The sequence below is a fragment of the Centropristis striata genome, chromosome 22 (assembly GCF_030273125.1).
Source record: "Centropristis striata isolate RG_2023a ecotype Rhode Island chromosome 22, C.striata_1.0, whole genome shotgun sequence".
NCBI classification, from domain to species: Eukaryota; Metazoa; Chordata; class Actinopteri; order Perciformes; family Serranidae; genus Centropristis; species Centropristis striata.
Genome location: NC_081538.1, coordinates 18,878,456 through 18,903,977, shown reverse-complemented (window position 1 = coordinate 18,903,977; position 25,522 = coordinate 18,878,456). Strand labels below are relative to the sequence as shown.

The following is a 25,522-nucleotide window of genomic DNA, read 5'->3' as shown; positions in this document are numbered from 1 at the left end:
GGAGGCATATCCTTTATTCCCGATTTATCGTAGTTTAAAATGTAAAAATGGAGACAGAACGAGCAAACATTTGAGAGAACAGACAACAGAAGACAAATGATCACTTGAGGAATAAAGAAATGGAGAGGGACACTTACTATAAAACAAATGTACATCTATATTTACCCCTGCAATAAAGTATTCAAAGAAGAAGCTTATAACAAAAAGAAACTGACACACTCCTTTATAAACACTGCACCTTTATAAAGCTCATCAAATTTTACTTCACTCAGGAATATTTGAGGGATAAAAAAGAGAGAGAGAGAGAGTGCTGGAGGCTATCAAACCGTTAATTTTTAACTCCTGTTCCTGATCAGCCTACTTTATTTTACTAGTTATACATTGATGGAGTTGTAAACCTCCTTACCTCAGTGTGGAATGAAGGTTTGAACTGTGAGTTACCATCTGGCTATTCACGTCATTACTACAGTGCAGTTTTTGTTTTATGGACGGACATGACGTCAACATCTGACCAAAGTTTGCTGAGTGAGTCGGTGAGTTTCATTGTCTGATTATCACGTTCGTTTTTGTAGTTTTTCTCATTGCGTATCAACTTTAATCGTGGTCCTATCTGCTCGTTCTTGTGCTTAATAATTAGGAGTCTTGATGACGATAATCTGTAGCTGTCTGTGAGTATTTAACTCCTTCCTGTGCAGTAGTTGATGTTACTGAGGTCATATTATGGGCTTTCCTTACTTTTCCTTCACACTAAAGCTGTTGTTGTTGCTGATGTCTGTGGACAGCGAGTCGGGACAGAGCCTGATGCCTTATCTTCATAAATTAAGAAGATAAGGCATGAACAAAATGAGAAACAGGTTTGTTTTAGCTGAATTAATGATTAATGCCGCAGTGCCGTCTGTGGTCTCTACCAGGCTTGGAATTTCGTCATTTTAGGGGCAAGGCCATTTGGCCTTCCCGTTCACATTTTTTTAAGGGCACAAAGGCCACATGACAGGGCACAAAGGCCGTTTGGTTAAATTCCGCTGGTTTTACCTTTCAGATTAATACAGAGAGAGAGAGACAGAGAGAGAGAGAGAGAGAGAGACTGAAACAGTGTACAAAGTCTGGCCATAGAAGTGAGAAGGTTCAGACAAATACTGCTACAGAAAGACAATAGCCACCACTGTGACCTAAACACAGAAGTATCAGTGATACACTTTCTCCTGACACAGTGCTGTGCACAATATATTAAATATATTAGAAAGAACCTTTTTGGAAAATGACAAATGAACCTGTTTTGAAAAGATGGCAAATGCATATATTTTGAAAAGATGGCAAAATGAATCTTCTGCGTGAGTTCATCTAAGAGTAAGGAAAGACACATGCCTCCTCCCTGCCATAAAAAGGAACCTGAGGTGAAATTGACATCAGCTAAATGTCAAGCCCTTGTCCCTGAGGTAGGGGAGAAGTTAGCGCTATCCCAACTAGCTAGCTATTGCTAGTTTTCATGAAGCAAAAATTTAATGTTAACGAGCTGACTTTAAATAGGCTAATACAATGGTAATTACCTATCAATAGTACTTTCTATAAAAACGTAAATGTTAAGTCCTGTCAAATACTACCACATAGTTCAGTTACAACATATCAAAACAGCTTGTCCGCTAGCTTACCTGTGCTGTGCATCAACACATGGCTCATTTGAATATTTAAATTAGCCATGTGTTGATGCGCATGTCTGAAGGACGGGGAGTGGGTCGGGTTTGAGCACTAGGATGGCTGTATAATTCCATAAGCCCAACACCCGTCAATAGCGTTGTGTTTATACTGGAACTTTGACAGGGGCGCAAAGGCCACCTTGGCCATAAATTGAACATTTTTTCACAGGGCATCAAGGCCAAAGTGCCGGGCAATGACGGCCATGGCCGTCGTGGCCGTAGTGAAATTCCCACCCTGGTCTCTACCCTCAGTCATTACTGGAAGGCAGCAGAGAGAACAAACTCTCCTGCAAACCAGAGAGACAAATGGCAGGAATACACTAACACTTCATCACAGGGGGTGGTCGGTAGCGTAGTGGGTTACGCAGGCGCCCCATGTGTAGAGGCTACAGTCCTCGCTGCAGCTGGCCCCGGTTCGAGTCCCGCATCGGACGGCCGTTTACTGCATGTCATTCCCCTCTCTCTGCCCCCTGCTTCCTATCTCTCTTCAGCTGTCCTGTCCATTAAAGGCATGAAAAAGCCCAAAAAAATACATAAAAAAAAAAAAAAAAAAAAAACACTTCATCACAGTGCTGTCTCTGCTGAAGAAAGACACATGTAACGCATAAATAAACTAAATTTAAAGTTGAATTTAAGGGAATAGAATATCCTTACCTAACCCTAACCCTTACCAACCAGCGAACCACTATTGTTAATCAGTGTTTAGTCAGTGTATTTGGTGCACAAATGGTTTACAAATCTCTCTGTACGACTTGTGAAAGACCTATATGACTTTCACTTCTTACAATCTTACAAGTACAATAGGACATTGAAGTGTAACCAGTGCCAAAGTGCAAAACTTAATACAATGATCATACCAAGTGTTCTATGAAAGGAGCTGTAATTTGCACAGACTTTTCCTCCTGAGGCCGTCAGAAAGTCCTTCTATCTCGAAAAAAATAAAAATAAAATTATAACATATATATTGTCTTGGCCCAAATCTCAAAACCAGCCTTGCCTGTTTGTAGGGCAGCAGTGAATGTATTATGAACCAAAAACATCTGTTAAATGCATTGTACAGGTCAGGTGGCATAAAGGCCCATAATAATTTATAGATACACATCTTGGTCTGCATGTAAGGTGTGTATAGCCAATGTTCCCTCAATCATTGTAATATCATCGGTTATAATAACCAAGGTTGCATTGTTTACTTTGTAAATAAAATGCAAGTTGACAAATTTGCTTACACAACATCAAGCTCTCTAAAGCCAGTCCGAGATTTTCTCATCTGGAGGTTTCTTGCTTTGCCACTCTCTCCTTTTTCTCCTCACATTTTCCTCCGTAATTGACCATTCACAAAATGATTAAAAAAAAATGCTGGATGTAACAAACATTTCTTGTTTTCATTAAGTTACATTGCTACTGAAATAGCAAGGGTTTGCAAACAGTTGTTAGTAGTATTAGTATGCAATATGTCTTTAATATCACTCTGATTGATGTAAACTAACACCTTCATTGATGTTTTCATTAAAGAATTATAGTTACCCTCAATGTGTATTGTACGCAGGGCTGAACTGGCCATCTGGCTGATGACCTTGCAAGTGTGGTCCGAACCACCTTTTTTAAATTTTTATTTTATAACCAATTTTTTTTTTTTAAATGTCAGACTGACATGTTCAGTAGCAGCAGCAGCAGCTGGACTTTTCTCAGCAGCTGTAGCACCACTGGTTGCAGCAGCGCCGGCCTCCGTGCATCGTATCCATATGAATTACTTCCAGTTGCTCAACATGTAGATTTCAAAATAAGAGCACATTGAATGTTGACAAGAAAGCTCTCAAAATATGCAACCTTAAATAAATATACAAATAGCCTTATTCTCCTTTATAATAAGTCCCTACTTTACAATCAGGTAGGCAAACTCATAATTTTAAGATCAGAGATTAAGATCAGTGTATATAATGGAATAGTAGCATAAGAATGTGCTAAAGGCCTCAAAATTTGGGCTTTCACTGCAAACATTTTCAGAGCTGGCTACTTTCCCCACTGGCTGACTTCTCCATGTCTGCGAGGAAAGCCCTGATTCAGGGGAGCACTCGGATAGTGGTTGTTTTGTAATCACTTGAAGTGGGCCGGTCAGGATAAAAATGGCACTGCAGTTTTTTTTTGTTCATGTACAGCCCTGATCGTACATGTATAAGTCAATAGCCCTGCACCCCGCAAGAGTGGTACGGCACACTGAAACCATGCAAACTGTACTGAAATGGAGTGCGCCATTAGTATCCTGTACTCGGGCCCGTGGAATCATAATTACACCAATGGTGTTAGGGATTCTTTTTGGAGTAATACCTCCGTGAGGTGGGCTGCCCACTCACAAAATGCTACAAAGATTAAAATAAATTTGTTCACAATGGCCTGTTGAGATTTTATGTTCAACATTGATATATATATATATAACTCACCAACTGTAGTTTTATTGAAGGCTGTAGCCCTTCCCAAAGATGTTGCTTCAGGCATATTGAAGGAGAGATGGTGGCGTGCCAAAAAATTCTTCAACCAATCTTTACCAAAAAAAAAGTAATGGTACTGTATTGAACGACACAAAATAAATGAGTCTATGCCACCTAATGAGTCATGTTATTTCTTGCACATCCTACCGGCTAAACCTTTCTCTATCCAGTTGCTGGGGGTAGGAATATTATTCCTTTCTTCCAATGACAATGTTGTAATTACGCAACGGGGCGTCAACTATGTTGGGGTATCTGTTTAAAGATACCAATTGCCTTCATCAAGGATCACCAAAAATGTTGGGGATTAAGGATGGCTCGTTTATGAATAAATGATGACCTTGCACAGGGCGTCAAATATATTAATAAAAGGGCGTTATCATAAATGCTATCCCTTCCATAAGGATACCAAATATGCAGAATGAACCTGAGCAACACTTGTGTGGATCTCACGGTTCAAAAGTGTGGTTGGATGGCTATAAGAATTATTAATAATTATCATAAACAATTATTAATTATAAGAAATGATATGACTTGATTTACTCTAAGTCAGCTCGTAAAAAGGGGCACCATCTGTAAGAACAGAAAAATATAGCCAATTCACCTAAATCAGTCTCATAAAGTTATTAAACTATCAATTTGGAACACTGATTATTAATTATGAATATAATAATCAAATTACCATATTAATATTTAATAGTGGTTGAAGGAATCGTGAGTTCTTGTCAAAGAAGAGGATGGCATATCATTCATAATGTAATTATATAGACAGCATTCGTAATCAAAGGTATTTATTCTAAACAAGTAAAGCAAATAAAAGCACACATCTATAAAATAGAGAATACATTACAAAAGAGAAGGAAACGTGTGTGTGTGTGTGTGTGTGTGTGTGTGTGTGTGTGAGGGGGGTTGCCACTCCTCAAACAATGAGCTGTGTTCAGCTCCAGTTAATTTAATCAGTGTGTAAGACTGACTGTCTGTATAAAGCAAGATTAACATACAACTTTGATCGTGACACGAATGTCACATAAATATACTTACAACACACATATAAACCAAATCATTAATCACAGGTCAAATCCTAGTTGCTAAAGTCCTTGCTGATTTCTTATCTAAGCCCAGTTACATTACTCACGAGTCCGGTGAAAAAGGGGGGGAAGCCTTTTCAGCAGAAGAGTGGAAGAAGGAAGTTGAGTTCAATAATTTGCCGTCTTGCAAATTAAGTTGCTGGTTATCCTTGTTGTTGAATTCGAGCTTTCTCTGACAAACGCAATGAACTTTGTGTTCATTAATGCAGCTTTGGTGTGCAGAGAAGGTCAGAGTTGCAGTTGTTCAGGATCCTTATGGAAAGGAGATTCTTGAAGCTTGAAGTCTCAGAAGAGAAGAGGTCTCACCTCAGCAGGACTCTGCGGGGGTGAGGGGGTAGGGCTGGTGGATCCAGGCCTCTGGATCTGCTTCCCCAAGCAGGAGCGGTGGAGAGAGAGCGATGGAGAGAGAGCAGACAGGGAGGACTGTCTCCTTTATAGTAGGCCAGTGGACCTCCTGTGGGGTCAAGGGTGCCTTGACCAATGACATGACACCTGAAAGGTGTCATAAATGCAGTGCATTCTGGGAACTGAAGTTCTTGAGAGGGGATAAAATGGAGGTTCTGCCATTTTGTTGAGTTGACTCAAGACAATGTCTCATTTAGTCCACAAATGTTAAAGTCCACAAATGAACCCAAAATTCACCTGTGGTAGAATCCCAACACCAAAGCTAGTTTACGGCATTTCTTTGGAGTAAGGCCATGGAACTGCTCCGAGAGCTTCTTGACATGCTCAGCTAGCTCCTTCTCCACTACCCTACTGTTTTCACTTTTTTTGCCTCCCTCTTTTTCACGTATCTCCTCAGTGTTGACCTGTCAATAATTCTCTCTTTTGCCACTGATCTGAAGAACTTTCCGCCCTTGACATCAGTGGCTGCTCTTTCCATTTCTTCAAGGGGTGTTGAGCTCCAGCTTGTTTTCCTCTTGTAGGTTCTCGGCATGATACCTTTTCTACAATGGTTAAGATATGACAAACACACCAAACCAGTTGAGTATACTCAATTGAAATACCATTTTATATGTCAGAGACTTAACTGAATTTCAGTGCCTTATGGTGGGGTAAGTTGATCCATTGGATCATAGCCTTTGGCTCACTTTGCCCCATACCCACCATTTTGGAAAAAACGGGCTAGCTTAGAAATTCAGGCTAATCTTTAGTGAAGTGATTCACATGATTTTATACGTTAGCAATTCAGCAACATGTATAATATATAATTTTAGACCTGGATAAATTTGTTTTGACATTCCAATGATTTTACCTCATATGCAGAAAATTTACTTTGACAAGCAAAAAACAGCTTTTTGTGTAAAAAAAAAAAAATACTTCTCCCATGTGCTTCTCTGCATCACTGCAAGATGGAAATGATGGGTCACATCATTCACTTCCTGAATTCATGGTCACATGACAAAACATGTGCATGGTTACCTAGATACAAGGGGTGGGTCAACTTACCCACTGGCTCTTCTTACCTAACTCTCCCCTACTTTACAGGGCTGCACATTTACTTTTTTTGCTCATAGCACTCGTGCTACAGAGATTGATAGTGTTGTAGCACAATCCACAAAATCTCTAGCAGCTGTGTGTAGTTACAAACACCTCATCTGTAGGCTACACTTTAGAAAACATGTAAAATAAGGTGACACTGGTGTTAAGATGGTAAATCATCCATAGCAGAGACTGATGTTTTGTAGCACGTGCTACATATATGTAGCACTGCACAGCCCTGTATTATGTTAAGCTCCTAGCAACATTGCTAGCTAGCTTAGTGTGCTAATTTTACAGACGTTATCATTAACATAAGTTTGTTGGACTAGTTTTGCACTAGTGGTGGTACTAGTTGATGGGAACCATAATTGTTAAATCCAGTTTGGGTTATCTCATGTAACATAGCTAGACAATCGTTAGAAAGCAGTCTAATGTGACTAACCAGATTAACCCAGGTTTTTAAGTATATTTTTTATTGCTATATGGCAAACAAGGTACCAGTAGGTGCGGTAGGTTCTCAGAAAACCAACAAGACCCAGCCAAGATTCTTTTTAGTTAAGTGTTTATTGATAGACACAGAGGCGTGGCAGCACCGGCTACCCCTGAAATGTGATTGGCCACCCTGCTGGCCACCACCACCAGAGCTGCCAATCAGTTTGTCCAAGTTGATTTTCAAAAATATGTAGGATTCACCAAAGAAGAAGTACTCTGCTCCGGTCGAACTACAACTCTCATTCAGACTCTCATTGCACTTAGCTTGAACTAGATCACCTTAAAAGAAGAAAAAGAGGGTAAGTAAACAGTCACTCACAATGAATAGTGTTAAATGATTTGCAAATGTTTAAAAAAATTTGATAATTAAGTCGTATCTAGAGTTAGTAGTGCACTAGTGTTAGAGAAATGCATTGAGGAAACCTTTAAAATTAAATTATCTGATTCCAACAGTAAATCCTCTCACCTATTTCTCTGTGCCGATCGTTTGATGGGGAATGATGAGCAGGAGACATCCAAGTTCTCAGTTTAACATCATTTTAATTACAATATGTAAAGAAATGTGCAGTTTAGAGTCTCTGGTTTCAAACCACACTTCCCTGATTTACACAAAAAGGCTGATCAGTTCATGAAGTCTGGAACAGCCTTCTTTCCCTCAAACTCTTTTTTATATCCTGACAAAGTTTTACTAAGAATGTAGGTAGATCTCCTCCAGAAGGTGCGTCCCTCTCGAACCGTTGATTTGTCAGTTTTAATCAATATTGTGGACACGTCATGTCACCAAGCAGAGAAGGTTGTTATCTTTCTGCTCAGCCTGTGCCGGTCAAGGAGGAAAAAAACAAACATTACCACAACCCCAAGCTAGACTAATTGACTGTAAAGACACACTATTTGCGAGCATATTGTGTATGTCTGTTGCCTTTCAAACAAAAGTTACGAAGTGCTTCATAAAGGAGACCTTTTTCATGATTAAAAAAAAAAAAGGCTGCAGATAACGATGATCAAGGTATCAGTCACTCCATCCTGAATCAGTCACACTCAAACTCACACTCCACCTCTGCCACACAACAATCAAGAACTAGAAAAGTTCCTCTGGGGAAATTCTGAAAGGGCCATGGGGGCTACTGCCGGTGTGTGTACACTATGATGAGATTCATCAGAGATTTCAAACAATAATACTAGTAATGTTATGATACTATATAATATACAAGAAGCACACCTACAACAAGCATTCCTTTTCAAGTATTTGGGGGAGGACACAAGTATCTTTAATGAAACTCAAACTCTTTCAGTTCACTGTGTTTTCTAGTAGACAATGAGTAGTGACTGCAAGCTTATGAGACTTGCTTTTTGAATGATCTGTAAATTTCTCCACAGCCTTTTTCCAATTTCTGAACCCAGTTGAGACCAAGGTTATTATAGTTAACGAAAACGAACGAAATAACGAAAACTAGAATTGAAAAAACATTTTCGTTAACTGAAATAAAAATAAAAACGAGAGTTTTGAAAAAAACGAAAACTAACTGAAACTGTATTGTGTAGTTACAAAACTAACTAAAACTAACTGTAATTATAGTTAAAATGTCCTTCGTTTTCGTCTTTGTCAACTTTTTTCATACATAATCCTTTTTGGTTAATATGAAATGTATTTATTTAGCTCTGGCAGTTTTACGCCAGCTGCCGACACATTACGGGACCTCATGGTCTCCGACGTCACCTCTGTTGACAATCTACACACGCCGCTTGGCACTATGGCGACTGCGAAAGTTGGGAGAAAGCGACAAAGTCCTATTTGGGATTTCTTCGAATACGACAGTGTTACAGATAGCAGCAAGTGCCTTATAGTGGAAGCAGGTAATAACGTATGTGGACAACTTCTGAAGGGGAAAAACCCCACCAACCTGAAAGTCCATTTGAAAAGCTCTCACAAGAATGCTAATTTAGAGTACCTGGACAAGGTAGCCTCTCTGCCCCCCTCCCCCGGAGGAGAAGCTACAGCCAGGCAGCACGGGGAAGGAATACAAAACAACCGTAAACATAATGGACTCCCTCCACCGGCGACCAAATAGCTGCTGGCTAGTAAATACGCAGGAACACCGCAAGCGGGAGGAAGCTTTAGTGAATATGTTTATTGAGACTGGGATGTGTACTAGATTGTGTGAGTCAACTGGCTTCAAAAAGTTCAGCACTTCGCTCGAACCAAAATCCAGAACACCCGGAGCTGCGAGACTCAATAACCTTATTGGGGCTAAGATGGATAAAGCAAAACAGAAATTGAAAGAGCTCATAAAGGAGGCGAGGAAGCTGACCCTGTGTGTAGATGGTTGGAGCAAGCGAGGATTAACAGCATCTTTCATGGGTGTGTCAGCCTGTTTTTACCATCGGCCTGGAGGCCAGGCTCACCATGCTTTGATTAACCTACACCGAATGGAGCACCCACACACCGGGGAGTCCATTGCCCGCTGCATCGATCAGACATTAGATGCATGGGATATAGGAGAGGACAAGGTGCTGCTCATTGTGACTGATAACGGCTCCAACATCGTCAAGGCTGTGCGGCTGCTTGGGGACAGACGCCGGGAGCAGTGTGGGAGTCAGCAGCAGGTTCACAGGCTCAGGCAAGAGGCGCTGGAGACGGCCAGGATGCTCTGACAATCGAGTCAGAGTCAGAGGAGTCAGACGTGGAGGATGAGGAGAGTGGAGACCTCGGTAAGTGTGGTTTTGGTGACAAATAATAACTACTTAAATATTTGATCGTCTGTTTTTTTATATAAAATATTATGATTTAAACAGCATTGTAAGCTTTACTTGATATTTCCCCATTGACAGTTGGAGAGGAAAATCCTTGTTTACTTGCTCTCATTTCGTGCAATTATGTACTCCTTAGATACTACAGATAGCCTTTGGTCATGTGTATGCTGCAACCTTGCCCAACCTTAGATGAATGTGGTCCCTTTTATTTTTTTCTTTGAAACCTAATATGAGTTATGATATTTAGATATTTTATATAAGTCATTATTGACACAAAAACAATGCTTTTGTACTCAATTAGCCTACACCAGCAGTCTGTTGGCTACTGATATAATCCAACTCAAAATCTAAAAGTTTCCAACCCAAGTAGTACACACCTTTTAAAAAGTAAAAATAAGTAGACTATTTTAGCACAGGTTCAAAAGTTTGAAGTTCACATTTACAGTCTTCACTTTGATATTATAGTTATTATCATTTCCTATTATTTTATGTCCATGATTGCAATTAATTGTGGAGACACAATATAAAACAATGTCATGAGTTCAGGAGGAGTTCAGGAGCTCGTAGTGTAAGAAATTAAATGTATTAAAACAAGCAAGGTTATGCAAGTACAGCTATTTTAGTGTGTTGTACATTTGATGCTTAAAACTAATTATTTGTCTGTTTTCTCTTTTTGCAAAGAACTTGACCTGCCAGATGATTGGGAGAACAACAAGTTCCAGAGAATGCCATGCCTTGCCCACACCCTTCAGCTCACGCTGAAAGATGCCATGAAGCACCCAAGTGCTGATTCACTCATAACAAGAGCAAGAAAGCTGGTACATGCTGTGAGGAAATCGTCAGTGGCAAATGAAGCAATGATCAAAAAGTGTGGCAAAACTCTGGTCCGGGACTGTAGCACACGCTGGAACAGCACTTTTGATATGGTGAGAAGACTGCTGGAGATCAGAGCTGAACTAAACCAAGTACTTGAGGAGTTGGGCCTGGACACACTTCTCACAAGCGACTGGGCTAAGCTGGAGAACCTGGTCAAGCTGCTGGAGCCCTTTGCCATTCACACAGACCAGCTTCCGAGTGACAGCCAGTCACTCTCACAAGTAGTGCCATGCCTGCTCAACCTGCTCACCTGCTGACGACTACTGCTGGGAAGCAACTGGCTCAAATCCTGCTGAAGTCCTTGCGAGAACGTTTTGCTGCCATTCTTAACCCTGATCCTACTGTTCTTCAGAAATACCGCTTCCTTGCATCCCGTATGGAGGTCAACGTGTCATCAACACATCAGCCTGATGTGAGCAATAGTTTGTCGACCGAAATGAAGAAGTATACCGATGATGTCAAAGTGGGTGTGTTTAATGAAACACCATTGCAGTTCTGGAGAGCAAGAGAGGGGGTCTATCCAAAACTGGCCCCTGCGGCATTAGATCTCGTTAGTGCCCCTGCCTCACAAGCCTTTGTGGAGCGCATCTTCTCTGTGTGTGGGCTTTTGTCATCTGGCCTGAGAAACAGAACAACCACATCTCTGGAGCAGCGTGTTTTCCTCAAGATCAACAAGAAATTGTTGCTTGACTGAAGTACACCCATCTCTCTCTTTCGCACCACAGTCAGACAGACAGACAGACAGACAGACAGACACAACACACACTCACACACACCTTGAAAAGCTGTATTTGAGACAGCTCATGCATTCAAAATGCAAGGACTTTTTGTTTACCATGTTGAACAGAAGGCTATGTATGTACGTTTAAATCAGGGCTCTTTATGTGTTCAAAACATTCACTTTATTTACTTTATGATGTATAATATAACACAAGAGGTATTGTTAATCAACTGCAATAATTTGCCATATAGCTGCTGCACCTCTAGTGCTGGGCAGTGCAATTCATATGCAGTTAATTTTGAGTTAGTTCGTCTGATGGGGTTTTTGAGTTTGTTCCTGTTTTTCTCAGATAGAGCTCACTGAGACTTGTGGCTCCTAAGCAATGTGACATGTCTCATAAATGGGTTTATCTTGTTATGGTCATGTGTGTCTCTTTAGTCTGTTGGCTATAGATATTTACCTGGCACACTACCTGCATCTAACCTCAGAAGCAGTATTATAGATGTTTTGTACTTAAGTCTATCTTGTGAACTGTGATTTGTGGATGGCTGTTCATCTTTCCTAACTAAATACATTTTTTAAAATTGTGTCTTTGTGTATGTGTTTTTATTACACAATATTTAAGGTGACCTTTTTGAATCTTGCACCCAACAAATACCCCATTACAAAAAACTAAAACTAACTAATACTAACTAATAAAAACTAAACTAAAACTAAGGATTTTCAAAAAATAAAAACTAACACACTCACTCTAAAAACTAACTAAAACTAACTAAATTTGAAAACAAAAATTAAAAACTAAATAAAAACTAAAACTAACAGAAAATCCAAAACTATTATAACCTTGGTTGAGACAAATGCTGGATCAGTGTTTTTTGTGAGTGAAGACTGGTCAATTTGAAATGCTTTTCGACAGTAAAAGCAAAGGACTCCATTCACACTATGGCTGTAATGAATCCAAGGAAATTCTTTGAACCATTTCTCTTGGAAATGTGGGGTTCTCTTTGCAAGTTTTTGAACTGCTATTTCCTTTGGATTGGGCTGATATGGCTCAGTTATCTGATCTGGCCCTGCTCTTCCATCTTATGCTCCTTTACTGCCTGAGCATCCACTGACCCCTGGCTGTTGCTGATCCGGCTAAGATAAACATAATAAAAGGTGAAATGTCTATCCTAATATTAATATTGCCTAATAAACTATGTCACTCCCTCCCTACTGTGAGTTCTTGACCCAGCTCATGTCACAATGCTTCATCTCATGACTAATGTTTATTCTTTCAACCTTACCTGTGAGCCTCCAGCCGCTCCTCCTCTACCTCCTCCAGCCTCTACTCCTCCATCTCCTCGAAGAAAAAAAAAAAATAAAGTTGCTCCTAACTAAACTCAACTGGTTGTTTCTGTCTCATTAAGGTAACAAAGAGCTAGGCTTAGATGCCTATGAAACACAAGTTTTATCGTGCTGAAACTTATACTATTACTACTAGGTTATACACAAGTATACTCTTCAGGAGCATAGATAAACCCATTCAAACAAAGAAAACATTTTACTCAGTCAGATATGATTTCTAAATGCCGGAGGTTACACTGTTCTGTGCAATATTTGGGTAAATAAAATAGTTCTATACATACCTCAGCCTACTGTTTATTATGTTTAAGACTGTGGGACATTTCAAATGTAATTTCAGTGTGCCACCTTTCCACAGTCTGTGCCCCGAGCATGCCCCCCCCCCCCCCCCCCCCCAAAAAAAAAATAGAAAGAAAGTCCTAGACACGCCCCTGGATATTTGGTGCGTGTCCCCATTCTTCTCAAATCTGGTTCTAACCCCCTGACTATTAGGCTTCTGTGTCCATATCTGTGTCAAACTTACAAGCCCTTACAAGTCAGTGTAGAAAAAAAGGATTTTGAAACATTTCTCTCATACAGGTTTGCCAGCACATCATTCAGTTGTTTTTTTCCCCCTATAGTGACCAAGAGAAAATCTGCTACTGCTGGGGAGAAGCATATATGAACATTGACGAACATAAAACCGGGTAAGTTCGCTAGTTAAACAAAGTTGTTTCTTAACAAGGAGCTTAGATAAATGATACAAACAAATGTCAGGAAAACTACATTCTATGACATTCCCTCCAGTTGATTTTGAGCAATTTTTGTAAATGCTACAGTGTGCTCGAGGCACTGCGTATTGATTGATTGATGGTCTTTTTGTCCCTCCTGATCCACCATCCTAACCTACTTACTTAATTTCAATATAGATACACTTACCTGATGCAGTCATGGTCCATACTGCTGCAACTATTTACTAATATACTGTTTCTTGCCAATGTATCACTTTATAATCTTACACAACATTCAAATTTTCATTGTGTTTTTTCTCCAAAAATGTGACGTTTTTTTCTTGGATTATTGCACCTCCTTTTTGAATATACAGTGGCAAGAAAAAGTATGTGAACGCTTTGAAATTACCTAGTTTTCTGCATTAATTTGTCATAAAACATCTTATTTGCATCTAAGTCTGAAGTATAGACAAACACAATGTGCTTAACCTCATATCAGACAAACTACTATAATATTTCATGTCTTTATTGCATCCATTAAACATTCAAAGTGATGGTGGAGAAAGTAAGTGAACCCTGGCTAATGACTCCATAAAGAGCTAATTGGAGTCAGGAATTAGCAAACTGGAGTCCTTACAATGAAAGGAGATTTGAGTGAGGTGTAGAGATACTTTGACCTGTAAAAAACACTCAAACTTTTTGAGTTTGCTATTCACAAGAATTATCTGCTGATGTGAACCTTGCCTCGCAAAAAAAGAGATCTCTGAAGAAATCAACAATTCTTGATCTGCGATCAACAATTCTTGATCTGCGATCAAGAATTGTTGATTTGCATCAGACTGGAACGGGTTACAAAGTAAATCAAATACTTTAGGTATTCACCAGTCCACAGTCAGACAAATGGTCCTCAAATGGAGATGATTTAGTCCTGCTACTCTCCCTAGAAGTGGACGCTCAGCCAAGTTCACTCCAAAGGCCCAACGCAGAAAGCTCAGTGAGGTAAAAAAAAAAGAACTTCAGAGTAACAAGTAAAGACTTGAAGAATTCATTGGAACTGGTTAACATCTCTAGTCATCTCTAGTCTACCAACACACACAAGATTGAACAGGCATGGCGTCCATGGCAGGACACCAAGGAGGAAGCCGCTGCTTTCCAAAGAAACATCACTGCATGCCTGAAGTTTTCCAAAGAGCACCTTGACGCTCCGCAACACTACTGGGAAAATGTTTTGTGGACCGATGAAATTATCGTGAAATTGTTCATGAAGAACAAGCAGCAATAGTTATGGTGTAAAAAGGGCCCTGCATTCAATAGGAGAACATCATCCCAACAGTGAAGTATGATGGAGGAGCATCATGACATGGGGCTGTTTTGGTGCCTCAGGGCCGGGACCACATACAATCATTGAAGGGAAAATTATTATTAGTATTCCCAATTTTATCAAGGTATTCTACAGGTTAATGTCAGGGTGGCTGCCTGTCAGCTGAAGATCAGTAGAAGTTGGGTGATGCAGCAGGACAATGACCTTAAACATCAAAGTAAATCTACTTTGACTTCACAAAAGTAAATCTGCCTTTTGGAGCAGCCCAGTCGGAGCCTAGACCTCAATCCAATAGAGATGCTGTGGAATGACCTCCAGAGAGCCGTTCACACCAGACATCCTATCCATATGGCTAAGGTGAAGCAGTTCTGAAAGGAAGATTGGTCCAAAATTCCTCCTGAACGTTGTTCAGGTCTGATCAGCAGCTATCAGAAGTGTTTGGTTGAGGTTATTGCTGCCAAAGGAGGTTCGACCAGTTATTAAATCAAGGGTTTACTTACTTTTTCCACCATCACTTTGAATGTTTAATGGATGTTGTGCTGACCCCTGTTCAGTGATCCCTTCAGTTACTACCACCTAGTAGACAATTTTGGTAGTGTTGAGTTTCCTAAGTTTCGTTTTCACTTGTTTCACTTTGAGTGAAAGTTTCACTTTGAAGCCATGTTTTTCAGTTGAACAAAGAGCAGCCTAGAGTGTGCATGCAGCCCAGTGTTTTCTTTATGTTTGAGCCTTGGAAAAAATTCCGAATATTGCCAACAATCATCCCACTTTTAATCCCGACTTCTTCCTTTTGATAAAAGAAATATCAGCACAAGTTGTTTCATTCATTTTTGTTTTGTAGGTTAAATTGTTTTATATGGTGTGCTCCTGAGTTAATGTTGCTGATCAATTTGAATTTATTATTTATTGATTTTATTTAATTTTATTTTTCAGTATCAAACTATTAGAGCACTGAATTAAAAATCTTTATAGTTAAAATAAGGAGTTAATATACATTTTTTATTTTGCAAATTGCAAGCATTTTGATGCACTTTAAATATTTTCTGTTACAGACTAAAAACAATGTTAATAAGGTTATTCTTTGTTGTAAGTTGATCTTTATTTCAGTCAGACAACTCACGTTGAAATGTTTATTGCAGCAGTAGCACAAGATTTACATTGGCGTTTAGACTCCGACCTCATCACTCCTCGCAGACAATTTAAGCAGGCATATATTGAGGAGTGATGAATATATTCCCCCCAGTCGGAGTCTACAGGTGGATGCTGGGGTGGTGGTGGGGCTGAGAGAGCAGGCAGCGATATGACGGGGTAGCAGCAGCAATGACAGGCAGAGGGAGACCTGTGGGATTTTACTGATGAGGTGTGTCGCCTCTAAGGCTTTTTGTAATGTTTACTTTAGATCATTTATTGGTATTTAATTTAAGTTAGAAACAAGAGGTGGATGATTACTTAAAGTTTACAAATTTATTTTGTAAATATATTATTTGTTTACTTAATATTATGATGTCACATTCTGTTTAGTCACTTCCTCTGGGATCAACCCCTATTTAGTCACTTCCTGTTTAGTTACTTCCTGTTTGACTGGAACAAAGGAAGGCAGACATGTGTTGCATGAATCTGCGCATCCACTCTGAAGCATCATAGAGGCAATGCCGTAAGTTTGATTTGCATTTGACATGTTTATATATAAGCAGTGATTTCATAAATTAATGTATTTGATAAATTAAGTTAAGTGTTTTCATTTACAATTATATACAAGCAATGTTTATCATGTTTACAGCTGTGTTTGTTGTAATGTTTAAGTTAAAAATCGCTTTATTTGCAGTTTTCACCAACATGTTAATGAAGAAGTGTGAGGCATGTCTTGTGTTTAGCAGAGGACATATGAGGAGTGAGGCATGTCGTGTGTTTAGCAGAGGATATATGAGGAGTAAGGCATGTCGTGTGTTTAGCAGAGGAAATATGAGGAGTGAGGCATGTCGTGTGTTTAGCAGAGGATATATGAGGAGTGAGGCATGTCGTGTGTTTAGCAGAGGAAATGTGAGGAGTGAGGCATGTCGTGTGTTTAGCAGAGGAAATATGAGGAGTGAGGCATGTCGTGTGTTTAGCAGAGGATATATGAGGAGTGAGGCATGTCGTGTGTTTAGCAGAGGAAATATGAGGAGTGAGGCATGTCGTGTGTTTAGCAGAGGATATATGAGGAGTGAGGCATGTCGTGTGTTTAGCAGAGGAAATATGAGGAGTGAGGCATGTCGTGTGTTTAGCAGAGGATATATGAGGAGTGAGGCATGTCGTGTGTTTAGCAGAGGATATATGAGGAGTGAGGCATGTCGTGTGTTTAGCAGAGGATATATGAGGAGTGAGGCATGTCGTGTGTTTAGCAGAGGACATATGAGGAGTGAGGCATGTCGTGTGTTTAGCAGAGGATATATGAGGAGTGAGGCATGTCGTGTGTTTAGCAGAGGATATATGAGGAGTGAGGCATGTCGTGTGTTTAGCAGAGGATATATGAGGAGTGAGGCATGTCGTGTGTTTAGCAGAGGATATATGAGGAGTGAGGCATGTCGTGGGAATTAAGCAGAGCATCTCAAGTCGTCTGCCTGAACTAGCTCGCAGGCGTAACTCCATTTTTCTTTTTTGTTTTCTTTAATGTTAATAAGGATACAATGTTATGCATATAATATAAGTACACCTAACACCATTGTTATAAGTCCTTAATTTTAAAGAGAAATTCTACTATTTATAGTCGCAGCGGAGAGAGGGGGGGCACAAAAGGTTTTCTTCTTCTTGGGGGGGCATAACAGAAAATAATTGAGAAGCACTGGTTTATAGTAAGCAGTGTATGCAGAAAATGTATATATTTGTTTGTATTGTATGCTTCAGTTTTACAGTAGAAACATCAGTAAAGCCACACCTTCTTAAGTACACGTTTTATATGAGTTTTTGTTCGCTATCTGTCTAGCTTTGCTTGGATACGTCGTGAGGTCAGAATAGATGTGTTCAATAAAGACATGAAATATTATCATTGTTTGTGTGGCATTAGGTTAAGCTGGGACAACACTGTTGAACACACCGACGGCATCTTGATTTACAAACTCTTCCATGGCAAAGCACCTCCTCCATTACAAGAATTTGTGAAAAAAAACTCAAACAGATCAACAAGAGCTGCTTCTAGAGGTGACTGTGTAGTTCCTTTTAGAAAAAGTGCCTTTAGTCAAGCCACTTTCTCTGTTCGTGCTTCTCACACCTGGAATTCAATACCAAACACAATACGTGAACTCCCGACTCTCGCCTCTTTTAGCAAACATCTTAAAGCTTGGCTATTGGCAGAACAACACTGTTGTCACAACTGTGCCTAAACTTGTATATTTGTTTTAATGTTAGCTAATTGTTGGGGTACCATCCGCAATTTCTACTGAGTACATACATAAACATCACTGCTTTATTATGATTACTATACTCCCTCTTCCCCATTAATATCTTCGCTATTTATTATATATTTATTTACTTTTTAGGTATTAGGGCTACGTGCAAGGCAAGATGCACTTTATATTCTTAAAAATGGGCACTCCCAATATCATAAAATTACCATTGCTGGTACTTAATAAATGTAATGTGTATTGATTATTGTGCATTTAAAATAAGACTTTATATTTACTGTGCAATCGGGCAATCTGCAATATAATTACGCACCTAACACTTTAACACTTAAGCACTCTGCACTTTAATCAACCCTTTGATATAATAAACATAGCGTTTAACACTAGTGAAATACGTTTGGTCCCCTGACCCCTGGCCTGGATGTTCCATGATCCACTATACTTTTCATTGTTCTTGCTTCTCTTTTTCTTTTCTGTTCTATTGTGCTGAAGGACACGTTTTCTCTCCTCCTGCTCATTCTGGCCATGAAGGCCAACTGCCAACTTGTTATCGATGTTTTATTGTTTTTATTGTTATGGTATTGACATCAACCTGCCAAAGGGACTAAAGATGGAAATTAGCTGTTGGCTATAATCTTGCATATTTACATGTATATGTTCATTAATATGTATTGTCCCTGTTTTAAATAAATAAACTCAAACTCAAGCACATTGTGTTTGTCTGTACTTGGGACTTAGATGCAGATCAGATCACGTTTTATGACAAATTAATGCAGAAAACTTGGTAATTGCAAAGGGTTCACATAATTTTTCTTGCCATTGTGTATATATAGTATATATTTTCCCCAATAACAAAGGTGTCATTTACCCAGTTGTATTTTTGCTTATATTTTTTGATTCAGTACCAAAGGAAGTGGTCTATCATGACTATCATGAATGTCAGAGCTTGTATGAGAAGGGAGTACATCGCCATCTTCCTTTTTCTGGCTGTGGCTGTCCTAATATTTATGCTACGCAACATGGAGGTCCTGAAGGTGAGAACTTGGATTTTGTAGGATTACACAAAAAGTGGAACATATTACATATTGATTGGCAGCCTGAGCTATGTTTCTTCCTTTTCTACTGAAGCAGGGCCCCACCCTCCTAAGGGCTCCCAATTGACATTTATTTTCTCTAAACAGTTCTAGGAGTTGATTAAAATGCTTATTGTAGGTATATATGCTCGTTAAATTAAATTCCAAAATCTTATATCTATATTTCCTTTTTATAGTGTACTTTTAACCTTCTGCCTTAGAAAAACATTGAATAACAGTTGACACAGAGTTGTAGGGGCTGGGAAGTTGTGTGTGTGTGTGTGCGCGCGCGCACTCTGGGAGTGCCATCCTATTTTGTGTGTGTGTGTGTGTGTGCATGCGTGTGTGGTTTCTTCTAGAGGTTTGTGTGTCTCTTCCTGTTCTCTGCTTAGTGTTTAACTGCTCTCAACTTTACTTTGTCAGCCTGTACATGTATTTACATTCACATAACACAATGTGCCTGTAAAAATCACATATTTGAAAACACATTTAAAAATTATAGCACATTTCACAGTCCAGATATTGAAAGGATAACAACAATGTCAGTCAGTCCTTAGTATAAGTGGTGTTTGGTATATAGACCAACAGATATGTAATTAATAAGATATTTGTTAATTTTTGCCCATTAGAGTTGGAAATTACTTGTTTCACAATCAAAATTTGAACAATTTGGTCCTGTTACATTAGGAGAGTCAAATAGAGCCTCACAATTACATTTTTTTAGACTCTAGAAAGTCAAAGTAAGGTTAAACTGGAAGTTTGATTCTTCAGCCAGCGGAAGTCTCCTCTTGTTTGGTTTATTAGTACAAATTTACATTAAAGGCGCATGCTGCTACCTACTGAACCAGGGTGTATAAGCTTTACTCTGGAACTGTTCATTGGGCCTTGAAATGCTCCCCAAAAAGGCTAAATCACACAGCACTGTCTTTCTTGTTGGAAAAAACCAAGATCAAACAGCGCAATTTGTAGTCATGTCCATTTTTATTGTTGTCACTGAATCACCTGTCCTTAGCCAAAAATGGTCAAAGGTCAACTTCACTGTTCTGGCCATTGTTCAACACCATAACCCAGGAACAGTCATTTGGTCAGATACTGAAGTGCTTAGACCAAAGTTGCATGGCAACCTTAAAACTGTGGTAATTGTACAGATCTTCTGAGAGAACTGGTTGAAGATGTGTGCGAAGCATCCATTTTTTTTGTAGCTTCTTTGATGAAACATCTGTATTTGAAGTAATGTCTACTGTCTTGGCTAAATGCGTGACTGGACAGACATGGATGTAAACTGCAACTCGACAGGTTTGCAGAGGGGCATACAACCCCAGGCAGTAACTGTAGATTTTGGATGAATTTAATTAATTTGATCAGACAATGGGGAAAAAGCATGAAATCTGGTGCATTTTCACTCAGTTTAAGTTTTCTCAACTCAAGGCTTTCACGCACTTAGAGTGGAAAAATGAGAGGCGCTCAGCAAAGCAAATGCTAGTTAGTTCAAGCTGCCTAAGGGATGCAACAGGAAATGTTAATGTCAATCAGTATTCACGGTATTGCTTAATACATTTGCATTTGTTTGATGGCACTTTTCTCTTTCTCTCTCAATCTTTTGCCAATTTCAGCATGAAGTCATTACAAGCACTATTAGTGTTCTGAGTGATTCCACTGAGCATGCCAAGCATCACAGCTTCTGCACCTTCCAGCCACAATCACCTGAGGATGCTCTGGAGGAACGCCTCCTACTAGACTCCATTGCTTGGCCTGAAGCTCCGCCTCTGTCAGCTCCTCTTTCCCTGGATCAGACCAGTGATCCAGCTCACAGCTCCTTCACCATTCTCCCAGGGAGGGGAGGAGGACAGTGGCATGTAGGGGATCAGCTGGAGGTTCTGATCAAAATGTCTGACTTCCAGGGCCGTCCCAAGAAGTTTGGGGGAGACTTCTTACTCGCCCAGCTGCGCAATCAGGAGCTTGGTGCAGGTGTGGCTGGGCAGGTGGTGGATCATCTCAATGGCAGCTACTCTGCTGTTTTCTCTTTACTCTGGGAAGGAGACGCACAGGTTCAGGTGATGCTTCAAACTATCATTTCAAAATAAGATGCACTGTAGGGATTTTAAATTGATATACCAAATCATTGTTTACTAAGCATTGCCCCCCTTGTTAAACCTGCTAACCCTTCACTTCTTTCATTGCACTAAGTAGTTTATGTTTTTGACAAAAGCAGGGTCTCATTTCGAGCCTTCCACAGAAAATGTCAGGCCCAAGAAGGCCACATTAGCTATCAGCAGTAGCTAGGTAGCTTGTTAAAGCTACAACTCTATGAGTTGGGTGAAAACGTCTGTGCTATGGATTTACCATCTTAGCACCAGTGACAGTGTTTGTAACTATAGTTCCTTACCGCTGATAGAGATTTTGTGGATTGTGCTACCAAACTATCAACCTCTGTAGCACCAGTGCTATGAGCAAAAAAAGTTAATTTTCAGCCCTGCACATACATATGCATTGTTGAATGTGTTGAACATAACCACCCAACCAGGCGGCAATCTCCATGTCTGAGCATTGAGGCCAGGAAGTGCCTTAAGCCTGCAATCCACCGAAAATTCCAGCAGGGGGAAAATCTGTCCATTCATTTCAGTGCAAAATTTGAAAACTTCTGACTTGATTTATTACCTCAGAAAAAATTTTCAGGACAACAATATGGTCTCAGTTGCTAGTAAAAAATCATCTTCAAGACAATTTGATGTCAATAGTTCTAATAATGGTAGCCTGGCTAACACCAGACTAATCTCAAATGAGATTTGGGCTGGCAACCAGCCGTTCATTTCTCCGTAGAGGAGGCGTGGTTTACGATCCTCCGGAGCCGTTTATTGGGCGCTACTATTGTCTATCAAAAGCGTCTGTAGGTAGCTCTTAGCCAATTGTATCAGTTAAACCAGATGACGTAGTAGAGCAACAGAAATGGATGTTTGTCGTGTGTGTGTGTCTGTGTGAGAGTGTTGCTTGCTGCGTTGCTTCTCCAGTTCTCGCTTTCTGCAAGAAGAAAGCGGGGCTATTATCGCTAGCGGCGATAATAGCCCCGCTACCGGTGATCTCGCTACGAGCCGGGGACAGCGGAGCCACCGAGAGACCTTTTGCCTTTCAACTTTCGCTCTAAACTATTTAAAACACCATCTAGAGCTAAAGAGAGTTTTGCGTCTGCAGCAGTCATGTTGGATCTGTAAGAAAACTACAAGCTTCCAAGTGCCGAGTAGTACGCGTCATCGTCTTGCCGTCCCTCCCCGCTCTGTGATTGGATCCCTAAAACAGGGCTAAGAAAGGGTCCTGGTTGCCAGACTGGATGGAGGTTCGAAATTAAATTCTAGCGCGCAAGGCAGTATGGGTATAACCAGGCTATAATAATGGCCCCATTTAGAAGAAAATAGAAGATAAAGAATCGTATGATTTGGGGCGTGGCTACAGGTCACTAACAAGGCGAGCCGTCATAAGGAGAGAAGCAGAGCAATGCGTATCCACAGCAACGTGTCAATAAAGTTATATATAACGTTATATAGATAGAAAAGAGGACTTTACCGATTTGGTCTCATAACTTTGACCCTTTCACACTGTATTTTCACTTAATGACAATTTGTTTGAACGTTTTGTTAAGTAAAAATGTCTTGTTCAACGTTTGGTTGGACTAACAGACACCCCAAGGAGTTGCTGCTCAGTTTTCTGAGGTAAGAAAGATACATTTTGTTTTTGTTTTTTTGCTAGCCAAAACTAACATCCCAGTTAATGCTCCAATTAATGCTAACATGAATTAGCAGCGGCTTCTCTCAGTCGGGTTGCCGGTGTAGAGAGGCGTGTAGTCAGTGATCAGATCCTTCTCGCTCCTCCATAGTCCAAATATGGTCCACTCCGCGTATCGGAAACAAGATAGCGATGCAAGATGGCGACGAGTATAACAATGAACTCAAGCCTTCCAACGGGCAGTCCACAAACCAATGGGTGACGTCACGGTGACTACGTCCATTATTTATATACAGTCTGTGCACCCAACAGGCCACTATGAACTTATTTTAATCTTTGTAGCATTTTGTGAATGGGCAGCCTGTCTTGTGGAGGTATTACTCCAAAAATAATCGCTAACACTTGCGAAACATCAAATCTCTGATCCATCGCTGCTGACAGTCCTAGGAGCTTGACATACATGGCAACAGTAATCAAGGGACCAGAGTTTTTGAAAACGGTGAATTAATTACCGCTGTTTGCAATGTGATTGACTGTTTTGGGTCTCTCAGTGAATTAAAGATAGAAATACAATAGTAGGCTTGCCAATTTCAAATAAAGATTTAAAAATAAAATGCAGACTAAATGTCGGATTAAAAAAAAGATTAAAATTAAACAAAGAGTAATATACGCTACGGCTAGTTACGTATGTCTGCAGATAATTGTCAGCCTCTTACATGACTGGTAGCTCATTGCCAATTATTATCAGGAATAACCATGGCTGATTGTGAGAGGTGCAAATGGGGAAAAAAATGAAATGGTCGCACAAACGGACTTTATTTTGTGTCCAACTTGTGCATGAAGTAAATAATTCAAGGTAAATTTGGAAATGGGATAACTGGAAAAGACAAAAAAAATAAAATAAAAGCAGAGGAAAACATATGCCAGAGAAGCTTTCAAAAGCTCAGAATCACTAAAGGTTTCTAAAATGTTGACATGATCGCAAGGCAGATTACCAGCAGCTGCCATTTTATGATTGTTTGTGATTTGCACTGAGTGACATTGGAGTCCTCTTAACCACTTCTAACTCTTCACAGATTTGGGAGATGGTTTTAGCCCTAAAACCCTTTGTGAAATAGTCGATAGGCAATCAAAAATTTAGAAGTCCTTAAATTAGGGCCGACACTCACCTTATTTTGAAGAGATACTCCTAAATCAATAAGTTAGGAGCTTCTTTTTGCTTTAAGATGTTTTCTGAATACGGCCTCTGAGGATCAGTCTGGTGTTTTGGTGACAGACCTTTGGTTCTCTACCCAACCAGGTGATGCTGGTTCACCCTAGTGAGGCTATCCAAGTGCTGAGCTGGCTGGACAGTGAACAGCCTGACAGAGTTGACTTCCAGAGTGTCTTCCGCTCAGGCTCACTCTCTGAAACTACCATCTGTAACGTCTGCCTACGTCCAACACAGCAGCCGCTGTGCAACTTCACTGACCTCCTTACAGGCGAACCTTGGTTCTGTTACAAGCCAAAGAAACTGAGCTGTGAGGCCAGGATAAGCCATGCCAGGGCAGGATTCAAAGAAAACCTCAAGGCCAACGACAAGAAGCTTTTACAAAGGTGAGAGAGCAGAGAGAAACTATTTTTTTTGTGTGACTTCTGATAAATACATACACTCATTGTGTATCTTGTTGGTGAAATGTCAGAATTTTATCTCCATCAGTTAAAAATGAATTTCTCTAAGGACACTGGATATTATTTACCGTAAACATCATACAGATGTGGTCTTCTTAAATGCATTAGGATGCATACTTAACCCTTTTATGGGGCACTCAATAAAATACTTGAAATTAAATTGAAAATTCCAATGTGTTATAGAGGACATTTCAAGACTTTTACATTTGTGACTTTTAAAAAAAAAAATGTTTCAATTTTATGTTGCAAATTAGGGTCAATTGAGTTGTTATTATTATTATTATTATTATATTGTCATTATTATACTGATTGGTCAGATGCGATTGTACCACTATCTGTGACGTAGCCTGATCTTCACTGATTAGATGGAGAAATCCATGTGGTTCTATGACCTCATGGCATGGCATGGGGACCCTATTTCGGATGTCCGCTGAAGGTACCAAATGTGGTTCTTTGCCCAGTAAAGGGTTAATAGTTTTCACACCTACAGCTTGTTTAAGTCACAGTGAGTCAGGGCAATGGCAAGCCCATAGACAAGGGGTTTTAAAAAGTATTACTCAAGAGGTCCGGAATGATTTCTGAAAAAACACTACAAACGTGCAAGTTTTGGACAGGAAAGGATTGCCAAAATACATTGTTTGCCTTCAATCAGTTACTTAAACCTAAAACATATTCAAGTTTAAGGCAGCCAAAATAAGTTTTACCTGGCTGCAATCAGT

At 39.8% G+C, this 25,522-nt stretch overlaps 2 protein-coding genes across 2 annotated transcripts in view; both read left to right on the top strand.

Annotated features, from left to right (window-relative positions):
- Positions 1 to 419: 419 nt before the first annotated feature.
- The window catches only part of LOC131960866 (NXPE family member 3-like), a 33,615-nt gene continuing 8,512 nt past the window's right edge, over positions 420 to 25,522 (top strand). The window contains exons 1-5 of the mRNA XM_059326141.1: positions 420 to 533; positions 13,552 to 13,617; positions 19,245 to 19,376; positions 21,029 to 21,469; positions 24,433 to 24,728. Coding sequence (XP_059182124.1) covers positions 19,266 to 19,376; positions 21,029 to 21,469; positions 24,433 to 24,728 — 848 coding nt within the window. The 5' untranslated portion in view covers positions 420 to 533; positions 13,552 to 13,617; positions 19,245 to 19,265. The remainder of the gene's footprint in view (positions 534 to 13,551; positions 13,618 to 19,244; positions 19,377 to 21,028; positions 21,470 to 24,432; positions 24,729 to 25,522) is intronic.
- LOC131960882 (E3 SUMO-protein ligase ZBED1-like) lies at positions 9,774 to 13,322 on the top strand. Its single transcript, XM_059326155.1, has 2 exons — positions 9,774 to 9,948; positions 10,672 to 13,322. Exon 2 carries the CDS (start codon positions 10,716 to 10,718, stop codon positions 11,121 to 11,123), a length of 408 nt encoding a protein of 135 aa, XP_059182138.1. The 5' UTR covers positions 9,774 to 9,948; positions 10,672 to 10,715; the 3' UTR covers positions 11,124 to 13,322.